Below are 14,546 nucleotides of genomic sequence, written 5' to 3'. Positions count from 1 at the left end.
TTGACACAATGGTATTCAGAACCTCTGAGTTTATTCAATGACAAATAATTATACGAAAGTACCAACTTTGATGAAACTGTTGCTCACCATACAAGTATCTAGGTAGCTATCTCATCTAGGGATACATATGACAAAAATCAGAATTGATTGTTCTTGGATGTCATACCAAACAGAAACAAGTGTGTTTATTCAAATTCATAAAGATGAGAAAACAATGACCAAGGATGACTATATTCTTAGCAAGTGTGACCTCACATAATTATCCATAATGTATGGCACTGCTCAGAAGGAAGAAAGCTCACATAATGCCAAAAAGATTCTCAGTAGGTCTGCTTTGATGCCATTGTAAGTAAAAAGAACAATATTTGAGCTAGGAAGATTTTGGATGTGTTTTCCAGAAAACCGGGAATTATTAAGCTCTGGATGATTAGCAGAAACACAAAATGTCTTCCAAGAATTCACCCAAATTCTAGGCCATCAAAATAAAGTCTTCAGGAAAAGATTAAAAAATTCAAATTAAAAGATTAACAACGAGTAAATGAATTCAATAAAATTATGAACTTCCTGGGGGAAAATAACAGATTTTCTTTATCCATTCATCTGTTGACAGACACTTGTAAAAATTTATGAGATTCTGTCTTCTGCAATCACATGTATGGAACTAGAGGTCATTATGTTAAATGAAATAAGCCAGGCACAGCAAGACAACCTGCATATTCTTGCTTATTTGTGGGAGCTAAAAATTAAAACAATTAAACTCTTGGAGATAGAGAGTAGAATGACGGTTACTAGAGGCTGGAAAGGGCAATAGGGTGATGAGGGGGAAATAGGGATGGTCAACGGGTACAAAAAATAGAATGAATAAGCTCTAGTATTTGATGGCACAACAGAGTGCCTAGAGTCAATAATAATTTATTGTGCTTTTACAAATAACTAAAGAGTATAATTGGATTGTTTGTAACACAAAAGTTAAATGCTTGAGGTATTCAATACCTCATTTACCCTGATGTAATTATTACACATTGAATTCCTGTATCAAAATATCCCATATGCCTGACAAATATATATACCTACTATGTACACTTGAAAGTTGACATTTTAAAATTTTTAAAAAATCAGACCGTTGGGGGAGTCTGGCAAGATGGCTGAATAGGAACACTCCGGTCTGCAGCTCCCAGTGAAACCAACGCAGAAGGTGGGTGATTTCTGCATTTCTAACTGAAGTACCTAGTTCATCTCATTAGGACTGGTTAGACAGTGGGTACAGCCCATGGAGGGTGAGCAGAAGCAGGGTGGGGCATTGCTTCACCTGGGAAGAGCAATGGGCTGGGGAACTACCTTCCCTAGCCAGAAGAAGCCCTGAGGGACTATACCATGAGAAACTGTGCTATTGAGCCAGACGCTACACTTTTCCCATGGTTTTTGCAGCGCACAGACCAGGAGATTCCCTCCTGTGCCTATACCACCAGGGTCCTGGGTTTCAGGCACTAAACTAGGTGGCTGTTCTGGCAGACACTGAGCTAGCTGCAGGAGGTTTTTTTTTGTACCCCAGTGGCGCCTGGAACCCCAGCAAGACAGAACTGTTCACTAACCTGTAAAGGGGGCTGAAACCAGGGAGCCAAGTAGTCTTGTTCAGCAGGTCCCACCTTTATGGAGCCCAGCAAGCCAAGAACTACTGTCTTGAAATTCTTGCTGAAGACAGCCTGGCAGGATCAAGCTTGGTGCAAGGAGGGGCTTCCATCCTTACTGAGGCTCCAGTAGGCAGTTTTCCCTTCACAGTCTTAAGGAAGCCAAATTCAAAGCAAAGCAGCTGTGGCCAGCCTGCCTCTCTAGATTCCTCCTCACTGGGCAGGGAATCTCTGAAAGAAAGGCAGCAGCCCTAGTCACGGACTTATAGATAAAACTCCCATCTCCCTGGGACAGAGCACCTGGGGGAAAGGTAGCTGTTGATGCAGCTTCAGCAGACTTAAACTTTCCTGCCTGCCAGTTCTGAAGAGAGCAGCGGATCTCTCAGCACAGTGCTCAAGCTCTGCTAAGTGGCAGACTGCCTCCTCAAGTGGGTCGCTGACCCCCATGCCTCCTGACTGGGAGACGCCTACCAGCAGGGGTCAACAGACACCTCACACAGGAAAGTTCTGGCTGGCATCAGACAGGTACCCCTCTGGGATGAAGCTACCAGAGAAAGGAACAGGCAGCAATCTTTGCCATACTGGAGCTTTCACTGGTTATACCCAGGCTGCAGGGTCTGGTTATAACCCCTGTAGGGTCTGGAGTGGACCTGCAGCAAACTCCAGCAGACCTGCAGAAGAGGGGCCTGACTGTTAGAAGGAAAACTAACAAACAAAAAGCAATAACATCAATATCAACTAAAAAGACACCCACTGAAAAACACCATCCAAAAGCCATCAGCATCAAAGATCAAAGGTAGATAAATCCACAAAGATGAGGGAAAACCAGAGCAAAAATGCTGAAAATTCCAAAAACCAGAATGCCTCTTCTCCTCCAAATGATCGCAACTCCTTTCCAATAAGGGCACAAAACTGTATGAAGAATGAGTTTGATGAGTTGACAGAAGTAGGCTTCAAAAGATGGGTAATAACAAACCCCTCTGAGCTAAAGGAGCATGTTCTAACCCAATACAAGGAATCTAAGAACTTTGAAAAAAGGTTACAGGAACTGCTAACTAGAATATCCAGTTTAGAAAAGAACATAAATGACCTGATGTAGCTGAAAAACACAGCATGAGAACTTCGTGAAGCATACACAAGTATCAATAGCTGAATTGATCGAGTGGAAGAAAAGATATTAGAGATTGAAGATCAACTGAATGAACAAAGCATAAAGACAAAATTAGAGAAAAAAGAATGAAAAGGAATGAATAAAACCTCCAAGAAATATGGGACCATGTGGAAAGACCAAACCTATGATTGATTGGTGTACCTCAAAGTGACAGAGAGAATGGAACCAAATTGGAAAAACACTTCAGGATACTATCCAGAAGAACTTCCCCAACCTAGTAAGACAGGCCAACATGCAAATTCAGGAAATACAGAGAACACCACAAAGATACTCCATGAGAAGAGCAAGACCAAGACACACAGTTGCCTGATTCTCCAAGGTTGAAATGAAGGAAAAATTGTTAAGGGCTGCCAGAGAGAAAGGTCAGGTTACCTACAAAGGGAAGTCCATCGGACTAACAGCGGATCTCTTGGCAGAAACCCGACAAGCCAGAAGAGAGTGGGGGCCAATACTCAACATTCCTAAAGAAAAGAATTTTCAACCCAGAATTTCATATCAAGCCAAACTAAGCTTCATAAGCAAAGGAGAAATAAAATCCCTTACAGACAAGCAAATGCTAAAGGATTTTGTCACCACCAGGCCTGCTTTACAAGAGCTCCTAAAAGAGGCACTAAATATGGAAAGGAAAGACCAGTACTAGCCACTGCAAAAACACACCAAAATATAAAGACCAATGACACTATGAATAAACTGCATCAACTACTGTGCAAAATAACTAGCCTGCATCATGAAGACAGGATCAAATTCACACATAACAATATTAACCTTAAATGTAAATAGGCTAAATGTTCCAATTAAAAGACACAGACTAGAAATCTGGATGAAGAATCAAGACCTATCGGTGTGCTGTATTCAGGAGACCCATCTCACATGTGAAGACACACATAGGCTCAAAATAAAGGAATGGAGGAATATTCACCAAGCAAATGGAAAACAAAAATGCAGGGGTTGCAATCCTAGTCTCTGATGAAACAGACTTTTAGCCAACAAAGTTCAAAAAAGATAAAGAATGGCATTAAATAATGGTAAAGGGATCCACGCAACAAGAAGAGCTATCTTAAACATATATGCACCCAATATAGGAGCACTCAGATTCATAAAGCAAGTTCCTAGAGACCTACAAAGAGACTTAGACTCCCACACAATAATAGTGACAGACTTTAATACCCCACTGCCAATATTAGACAGATCAACGAGACAGAAAATTAACAAGCATATTCAGGACTGGGACTCAGCTCTGGACCAAGTGGACCTAACAGACATCTACAAAACTCTCCACCCCAAATCAACAGAATATACACCCTTCTCAGCACCACATCACACCTATTCTAAAATCAACCACATAATTGGAAGTAAAATGCTCTTCAGCAAATGAAAAGAACAGAAATCATAGTAGTTTCTCAGATCACAGTGCAATCAAATTAGAACTCAGGATTAAGAAACTCACTCAAAACCACAAAACTACATGGAAACTGAACAACCTGCTCCTGGATGACTACTGTGTAAATAATGAAATTAAGGCAGAAACAAATAAGTTCTTTGAAACCAGTGACAACAAAGGAACAACATACCAGAATCTCTGGGACACAGCTAAAGCAGTTTTAAAAGGGAAATTTATAGCACTAAATGCCCACATCAGAAATCAGGGAAGATCTAAAATCAATACCCTAACATCACAGTTAAAAGAACAAGAGAAGCAAGAACAAACAAATTCAAAAGTGAGCAGAAGACAAGAAATAACTAAGATCAGAGCAGAACTGAAGGAGATAGATACATGAAAAACCCTTCAAAAAAAAATCAATGAATTCAAGAGCCAGTTTTTTGAAAAGAATAAGAAAATAGATAGAACACTAGCCAGACTATTAAAGAAGAAAAGAGAGAAGAATCAAATAGATGCAATAAAAAATGATAAAGGGGATATCACCACTGATCCCACAGAAATACAAACTACCATCAGAGAATACTATAAACACCTCTATGCAAATAAACTAGAAAACCTAGAAGAAATGGATAAATTCGTGGACACATACACCATCCCAAGACTAAATCAGGAAGAAGTCGAATCTCTGAAGAGACAAATAACAAGTTCTGAAATTTAGGCAGTAATTAATAGCCTACCAACCAACCAAACAAACAAAAAAAGCCCAGAACCAGACGGATTCACAACCAAATTCTACCAGAGGTACCCAAGAGGAGCTGGTAACATTCCTTCTGAAACTATTCTAAACAATAGAAACATGGGGACTCCTCCCTAACACATTTTATGAGGCCAGCATCATCCTGATACCAAAACTCGGCAGAGACACAACAAAAAAAGATTTCAGGCCAATATCCCTGATGAACATCGATGTGAAAATCCTCAGTAAAATACTAGCAAACAAAAGCAGGCAGCACATAAAAAGCTTATCCACCACGATCAAGTCAGCTTCATCCCTGAGATGCAAGGCTGGTTCAACATATGCAAATCAATAAACATAATCCATCACATAAACAGAACCAATGACAAAAGCCACATGATTATCTCAATAGATGCAGAAAAGGCCTTTGATAAAATTCAACACCCCTTAATGCTAAAAGCACTCAATAAACTGGGTATTGATAAACATATCTCAAAACAATAAGAACCATCAGTAACAAACTCATAGCCAATATCATACTGAATAGGCAAAAGCTAGAAGTATTCCCTTTGACAACTGGTACAAGACAAAGATGCCCTCTCTCACCACTCCTATTTAACAACATATTGGAAGTTCTCGCCAGGGAAATCAGGCAAGAGAAAAAAATAAAGGGCATTCAAATAGGAATAGAGGAAGTCAACTTCTCTCTGTTTGCAGATGACATGATTGCATATTTAGAAAACCCTGACTCAGCCCAAAAACTCCTCAAGCTGATAAGCAACTTCAGCAAACTCTCAGGATACGAAATTAATTTGCAAAAATCACTAGCATTCGTATACACCAATGATAGAGAGCCCAATCATGAGTGAACTCACATTCACAATTGCTACAAAGAAAATAAAATACCTAGGAATCAAACTTAAAAAGGATGTGAAGGACCTCTTCAAGGAGAACTACAAACCACTGCTCAAGGAAATAGGAGAGGACACAAACAAATGGAAAAACATTCCATGTTCATGGATAGGAAGAATCAATATCATGAAAATGGCAATACTGCCCAAATTAATTTATAGATTCAATACTATTCCCATTAAGCTACCATTGACTTTCTTCATAGAACTATTAAAAACTACATTAAATTTCACATGGAACCAAAAAAGAGTCTGTATAGCCAAGAAAATGCTAAGCAAAAAAGAACAAAGCTGGAGGCATCATGCTACCTGACTTCAAACTATACTACAAGGCTATAGTAACCAAAACAGCAAGGTACTGGCACAAAAACAGATATATAAACCAGTGGAACAGAACAGAGGCTTCAGAAATAACACAAAACACCTACAATCATCTGATCTTTGACAAACCTGACAAAAACAAGCAATGGAAAAAGGATTCCCTATTTAATAAATGGTGCTGGGAAAAATGGCTAGGCATATGCAGAAAAGTGAAACTGGACCCCTTACTTAAGCCTTATACAAAAATTAACTCAAGATGGGTTAAAGACTTAAATGGAAGATCTAAAACCACAAAATCCCTAGAAGAAAACCTAGGCAATACCGTTCAGGACATAGGTATGGGCAAAGACTTCATGACTAAAACAACAAAAGCAATGGCAACAAAAGTCAAAATTGACAAATGGGATCTAATTAAACTAAAGAGCTTCTGTGCGGCAAAGGAAACTATCATCAGAGTGAACAGGCAACCTACAGAATGGAAGAAAATTTTTTCAGTCTATCTTTCTGACAAAGGTCTAATATCCAGAATCTACAAGGAACTTGAACAAATTTACAAGAAAAAACAAACAACCTCATCAAAAAGTAGGCAAAGGATATGAACAGACACTACTCAAAAGAAAACATTTATGTGGCCAACAAGCATATGAAAAAAGCTCATCACCACTGGTCATAAGAGAAATATAAATTAAAACCACAATGAGATACTATCTCATACCACTTAGAATGGCGATCACTAACAAGTCAGGAAACAACAGATGCTGGAGAGGATCTGGAGAAAAAGAAACGCTTTTACACTGTTGGTGGGAGTGTAAATTAGTTCAACCATTGTGGAAGACAGTGTGGAGATTCCTCAAGGATCTAGAACCAGAAATACCATTTGACCCAGCAATTGCATTACTGGGTATACACCCAAAGGATTATAAATCATTCTACTATAAACACATGCACGCATATGTTTATTGCAGCACTATTCACAATAGCAAAGAGTTGGAACCAACCCAAATGCCCATCAATGGTTGCCTGGATAAAGAAAATGTGGCACATATACACCACGGAATACTATAGAGCCATAAAAAGGAATGAGTTCATGTCCTTTGTGGGGACATGAATAAAGCTAGAAACCATCATTCTTAGCAAACTAACACAGGAACAGAAAACCAACTGTTTTCTGTTCTCAACATACTGGTGAGAACCGGTAGGTTCTCACTCATAAGTGGGAGTTGAACGACGGGAACCCATGGACACAGGGAGGGGAACGTCACACACCTGGGCCTGTCAGGGGTTGGGGACAAGGGAAGGGAGGGCATTAGGACAAATACCTAATGCATGAGGGGCTTAAAACCAAGAAGATGGGTTTTAAAACCACCATGGCACATATATACCTATATAACAAGCCTGCAAGTTTTACATATGTATCCCGGAACTTAAAGTATAATAATACATTTTAAAAATCAGACTATTGAGGAGGAAAAAAATGTGAGTTTCGTGAGTGTCCACAGAAACTTGCAATCCCATCATCATAAGATTATGCCAGAGTGCAGGGGGTCATGAGCAAAGAGAGGCCAAGAGGTTTCTGGGAGTAAAGATTCTTCCCATGGAGGGTCTTTTCTGGACCTACCACTAGAGGTCAGGAAAAACTAACCTACATAGGCAGACAAGCCTTGAAGGCCAACATTGTAGATGAGTCTGTTTAGTAGTGGTTTAAAAATCATGTATTGAGGTGCTATGTAGGAAAATTTCTGACATTCTGAATAATTAAAATTGTGAACAGCAAAAGAAATGAATACTTTCATTTATCTTCACTTTATTAATAATATAAACATGGAAGAAATACAATTTATGTACTTAAGAATAAAGATCTGTTTACAATTGGCACCAATAAAAAAATAAAAGCTTGAAAAGTGGGAAAAGGTCACACTAATTACACTCAGAAGCTGGGTTTCAATATATTGATTAAGCCAAAAATATATCGAAGGCAATTTAAAAATAGTGAGCAAGTTTTTCAGAATGAAATTTCTATCTACTTCTAAAGTCTTACTATTTAAAATTATATTCAATCATAATTTCTCCAAAAATCAGTGAATTACGGTTTTGGCTAAAGACAATATCTTACTTCTTTAAATCCTTCCCAAATCTTGCAATTATATCTGAAATTTAATGATGTATTTAATTACATTATAAATCCACTATCATAATTGCTTACCTATTATGTGTTATTATGCTAGATGCTGGGTTAATAGAAATAGAATTCAGACATGAATCTTCAGTATCAATTATCTCAGCATTTAATGGAAGTGAGAGTCACATACACAATAGACTATAGTAATATATAAATTGCAATTATTTTTCACAATAAATCTATAAAGTTTTATTCAATCAAAAAAGGCTACTTTGAGTTAATATTGTCTCCATACTACTCTTTGAAAAATCAAAATATTTTATTCTCTTATCTCCCATAAATACAGTAGCAAAATGACCTTTAGTCCTGAGACATAAGACAGCTACTATTTGATGGACTATAAGACGTCAGGTGTGAATATTGTACTAGAATATTTGAGTGAAGTAATTGTAGAGAAATCCTCTGGGCAGGAAAAGAATAAGAGGGAAACAGTAAATGCCTAGAGAAAATGGAAGAAAGAAGATAAATCCTATGGGGAACAAAATAAAAATAAAGAGGAAATAAACTTCATATACACTACCCAGGTTTGCCTAAATCCATTTTTTGTTTTCAAGGAATATAATTTGAATCATCAGTCAACTGAAACTAATTTTTATTTCAGATGTTTTAAAATTATTGGTAAAAATTTTCTGGCTGGGCACAGTGGTTCATGAATGTAATCCCAGCACTTTGGGAGGCAGACGTGGTGGATCACTTGAGGTCAGGAGTTTGAGACCAGCCTGGCCAACATGGCGAAACCCCAGCACTACTAAAAATACAAAATTTAGCCAGGCATGGTGGCAAGTGCCTGTAGTCCCAGCTACTTGGGGAGCTGAGGCAGGAGAAAGGCTTGAAGCAGAGGAGGAGGTTACAGTGAGCAGAGATCACGCCACTGCACTGCAGCCTTGGTGACAAAATGACACCTGGTTTCAAAAAAAAAAGAAAAAAAGAAAAAGAAATCATGTTATATTCTTCCAAAATTTGTAGAAATTTAAAATTATTTGTTATTTCTAAATATCAACTTTTTATAAAATGCTTATTACTATATGTAGACAGTGACACTTAAAAATATTACTCATCCAAGTTAAAAACAATCTACTTACAATTCTCTGACATTTTTGAAGAGAAATATTCCAAAAGACTTAAAATACTTGCTTCCTTTAATTCTGGAGGGACTGATTTGTCCAAGCGTAAAATATTTTTTCGTGAACTTTTACATTGACAGAAACCAATTAGAGCAGTTTTTCGCAAATCAGAAGTGGCTGCATACAAGCAGATTTCTGCAAGAATTACTGTATATATGTAGACTACATTCCAGGCCCAGGAAAAATCATCTACCTTGTAACTTTCTCCCTGAAATAAAATAGATATCCGATCATCAAAGTATGTCTTTGCATATCAATAACTATATAGTGTACTTATAATAATTGTTAAAAGAGCATAATAAACTAATATTTCTAAATGTGTTCATTAAAAAATGAGTTTACCATGAGTAGATTGCATAAAACACGGTTCAAAGAATAAAAAATATAGATAGCTAATAATTATATAAAGAGCAACTTCACAATTTAATTAGCAGTCAATGGAATGTAAATCAATTCAATGAGATACTATTTTCCATATCATATTCAAAAGGAACCTTTTGATGTACAGCTCAATTCTAATGTGTGACACTTTCATTTATTGTTCATAGGAATGCAAGAAAGTTATTAATATATCTTATGGAGAAAAGTTTGGACATCTTGCCCAAAAACTTTGAAAGAAACTTCACAGTCTTTCACTTGGTAATTTAATTTTATTAGCCTACTGTAAAGAAATAGAAGTGTTGATAGAGATTTTATGTATGAGAATAACAATTCAACATTACTTATAATTAACTGTGAACAAGTAGAAACAAATTTAATAACCAACAATACAGAAATGTTTCAATAAGTGATCTTACCCCAACCAAATTATAAATTTTAATATTAGGTAATGAAAATGAAAACTGTTTATGATAAATGGTAACTGTGAATTTGCTTTTATATTTAATTAAATTTATTAGTATAAAGTTATGCATATTATATGCCCTAATACAATATACAATTTAAATAGTGGCAAAAATAAAATCTGTTTCTCTTCGGTTCTCTTTTCACATATAAATTAGCAATGTTACCTGATTTTGAACAGACATAATGCTTGAAACAAAATCTCTCACTATGTCCATTAAAGCTTTCAAGCAGGCCATGTTTAATTTGGCAGCCTCCCCAAGGACCAGTAAAGCCAGTACTGAATCCAACCTGAAAATTTTATGGACGAAAGGATAAAGACTGTAATGGAAAATAATAATAATCAACTTTTTAATGTAAAAAAAGGTAATAGGTCAGAGGAAATGCATGTCTGGATTACAAGATATATTTATTTTCAATAAAGATTAGTATTGGTTCTCACTTATTATGGTAAAAATCTTCAAAGAAGAGACACATTTTGGTAATATGTTTGAGTTCAGAGTAGTGCTCTGACAAATCTGAGTAAGAAGTACTACATATAATCACATTTCTTCATAGATCCTGAACAACAGGCAATCAGGGGCTCTGGTTGTAGAGTACCCCCAAAAACTCACAATAGGTTTTAATGTTTAACCTCTTGCAACTGATTCCACAAGGTGAATTTCAAGAGCGTGTTTTCTTCTCAAAACAGAGCAATTTTTTAAAAACCGCCTTCTTCTAAGATACTCCAAAGATTCAACACTCTTTGATTTTGGAAAAAGTACAATTTCTCAAAATAAAATTTATATTTCACATGAACAGAAGACTAAGTATTATTTTTTAAATATTAAAAAAACTGGGAAATCACACAAGAATTTATTAGTTATAAATGTACATATATTTTGAATGTTTTGAAAATTATATATTTGTGATATTTTTATTTAAACAAAAACTAGTTTGAAAAAGAACTGATAAGAGCTCAAATTAAAAATTACTTTGGTCTATAGCTGTTTACTGTCTTGATTTGTAGGCCATTAATAAATTTAAAAGTTAGTATATTTTACAAGATTATTTGAATTTCACAACTGTGATATTTCAGGCCCATAAGTTCAAGGTCATCATCATTTTCTAAATCAAACCATTCTTATCATGAAAATCAAAGACAATTCTTTATATTAAATAGGGCTTTACAGATATCAATGTGCTTTCACATAAATTATTTCATTTGATTCGAAAAACAATTTTTGACACATTTAAGATTTCTCTAGACCTTTTTTCATACTAGACAACTGAGACATAAATAGGTCCGAAGGACTTGTCCAAGTTCCCTTTTTAAACTAGATTAGTTGTAACTCAAGTTTTCTCCTACCAAGAAGTATTTTCTGTCTTGCAATTCTGCTTTTCTAAACCATTACATAAACGTCAATATTTAATCTTAGTGTGGCAGGTGCTGCCTATTGTCCTCCCTAATACTAGTTGTCTCCTTTTCTAATGGAACATGCATTTTGTTCAGAATGGCAATATGCTCAATTAAGTTAGCCCCCTCAAGATGGAATTCTCTGTATCTTGATTGGAGTAGTGATTACATGAGTGTATACATTTCCCCAGGGTCATAGACCTATGTACATAAATGTATGACGTTCATTGTATCTAATTTATATTTCAGTAAGTTTGATTTAAAATTGACTGCCTAGACTCCCTTGAAGCTTAGAATAGCCATACAGTGTAGATTTGGTTAATTAGCTAGAAAAGGAAGCATATTATGAAGACTTCCAGGCAAGCTATTATTTTTCTGGTTAAGAAAAAAAAAAATTTAATTAAATAACAGGTGTTATTTTTCTCCTTTGCTCATCCTCTTCTTCCTGCTTGTAGTGCATATATTCCATGGTATCATAAGGCACAGCAGCCTTCTTTCAACAAGGAGGATAAAAATCACCTGCTATAAAGACAGAAAAGGAAGCTAGAAGAAGCTTGGGTCTTGAAGATTTCCTTAAGTACTCACATCAGCACTGCACTACTTGTCATGTGCAATAAAGAAAGCTCTGTTTGGTTATGCAATTGTAGTCAGGTTTCTGCCAAATAAAGAAGACGAAATCCTAATTGACGCACTTAACATGATGCTTATGAACATGAACTTTAGAGTCAGAAACATCAAGATGAAATCTTAGCTCTGCCACTAATTAGGCATATGTTATAGGGCAACTTATGTATCCTACCTCGTCTTAATTTACTTGTCTATAAAGAAAATACAGTAAAACTCACTTTTTAGAGATTATTGTGAGATTTGAATGAAATACTCCATGTAAAACGTCAAGATTCAGAATGCTAAATTGAATTCAATTACAAACATACTATTTCTTTGACATAAAAAAGATATGAGTTTGATAACTTTCTCATTAAAGTCATAGAGTGACTGGAAGGAGAAGTCCATCCAGATGACCACCAAGAGGGAAACTAAGTCATTCCCCAGACTACTTATCATTTATACTTCATATTATGGTCAATTAAAAGAGAGGATACTCATAGAGTTCATAAAACTTCTTTTCCCTTGAATATACTTCATAATCAGAAGGTTTTGATTCTTCTTTTCTCTTTTAAGTCTGGAAAATTGTAGCTAACCTAGGATTGAACTATAGATTGAAAAAGATCCATCAGTGTTAGCCACCTATGGTAGAGAAATGCTTCACTAGAAACACACTATTTTCAATTAATGCTGCTGATCACAAAATTGTCTGTGAATGAAAATGCTTTCATCAAAAACAAACATCAATACTTATAAAGTACAGTTTGTCAAAAACAAAAGTAAAATTGAAAATCAATGCACATAGAATGGAATTCAAATTGGATTAGGCTAGAAATTTCCATACAGCACTAGCTTCTTTGTGAATTCATTATAATACAGAAAGTCTCAAGTATCAGCATATTGACCTGGTTTTACATTGCCGTGAAATTAAAGTTGTACAAAATAATATGCAACTATTATAGATTTGCTCTAATTTTGTAAATAAGAAACTGAGCCAGAGTTTTACTGGCTTGTCTAAAATAATGATATATACATACACACATGCACACATTTGTAGAAGTTAGAAATATCAGCATTTAAAAGTTTTCCTAGATTCTTCTTACTCCTCTATATCCATTTCCTCAATTAGAAGATTTTAATGTTTAAATGGAATTAAAATATCTAAGTAGCAACCCTTGCCAACTTATTTCAACATTGCAACAGATATTCCAGAAAGCACTGACAATGTCAAAAATCCACATGATCCCGAAAACAGAATGAGACATCACTAATAATAGCAACTTACAAGGAATTTCCATAAACCATAAAGCTGATGAAACCAAAGCAATAAGGAGCAACCACATGCCACTTCTGGAAATACAGCAACCTTGTTTTCCCAAGAAAAGTAAGAGAAGAAAACATTTTTAAAAAATAATAATCTCTACTGTTTACCCTGTTTTGCATAGAATCAGAGAAAGTGCAGCCAATCCTTTATCTTGAGATACTGATTTTTTTTTTAAGCAGTGAGAGTATTATTCCTGGGTTCATTCTCATCTCTCCATATTTATTCAGAGATGATAACATCCTGGTAATGAAAAGGGTAGTATACAGTGCCTATACACGTGTAGGATGGGAGAAGGCAGGAGGGAGGACGATAAAATTGGAATACAGAAGTGCATTTTTTCCTCACAGGTAAACTATCAAAGAGTAAGGAGAACACAGGAAGCTCCCTGATCATTTTACACATTGAGTGTTGTAATTTTTACCAACTTTGTTATGAATGCTGTGAATACAGACCTCTCATTTAAAAATATTGTTTTTATATATTTCTCCTGGTTCTAGAATAAGTAACTGGAAAGTGAAGAAGAGGGACCTATACAAGACCGAGGAAAATAGATTACAGCAAAGGCTAAAGAGAATATTAGTCTCAGTACTCAGAGAGGGTCATAATTCTGAAAATGATTTCTTACAGGAACTAGAAGTTATTTTTACAAAACATGTAGGCATATTTAATAAAGCCCAGGAATAATAAACCACAATAAAAAGCCTTGATGCTTAGATGAAAGGTAGTACAGTAAGATAACAGATTGCAAAGAATTTAAAATGTAAAAATATAATTAAAATCTATAGTTGAGGAAGTTAACTACAGAAATAACAGAGAAAAGTATTTCATAATTTAGAGGAAAATGTGGAAAGCATACCTATTACTATCTAAGTACAGAAGGAAGGAAGGAAGGAAGGAAGGAAGGAAGGAAGGAAGGAAGGAAGGAA

The 14,546-nt window shown here is 35.7% G+C and overlaps 1 protein-coding gene across 1 annotated transcript in view; it reads right to left on the bottom strand.

Annotated features, from left to right (window-relative positions):
- Positions 1-14,546, bottom strand: part of TMEM232 (transmembrane protein 232) — a 159,992-nt gene that overhangs the window by 24,396 nt on the left and 121,050 nt on the right. Inside the window, exons 9-10 of the mRNA XM_011989402.1 lie at positions 10,462-10,585; positions 9,410-9,659 (exon numbers count right to left, since the gene is read on the bottom strand). Of these exons, the coding sequence (XP_011844792.1) occupies positions 9,410-9,659; positions 10,462-10,585 (374 nt within the window). The remainder of the gene's footprint in view (positions 1-9,409; positions 9,660-10,461; positions 10,586-14,546) is intronic.

Source organism: Mandrillus leucophaeus, unplaced genomic scaffold, assembly GCF_000951045.1.
Source record: "Mandrillus leucophaeus isolate KB7577 unplaced genomic scaffold, Mleu.le_1.0 Scaffold352, whole genome shotgun sequence".
Lineage (NCBI taxonomy): Eukaryota > Metazoa > Chordata > Mammalia > Primates > Cercopithecidae > Mandrillus > Mandrillus leucophaeus.
Note: the sequence above shows the minus strand (reverse complement) of the source record. Positions and strands in the feature narration are given on the sequence as shown.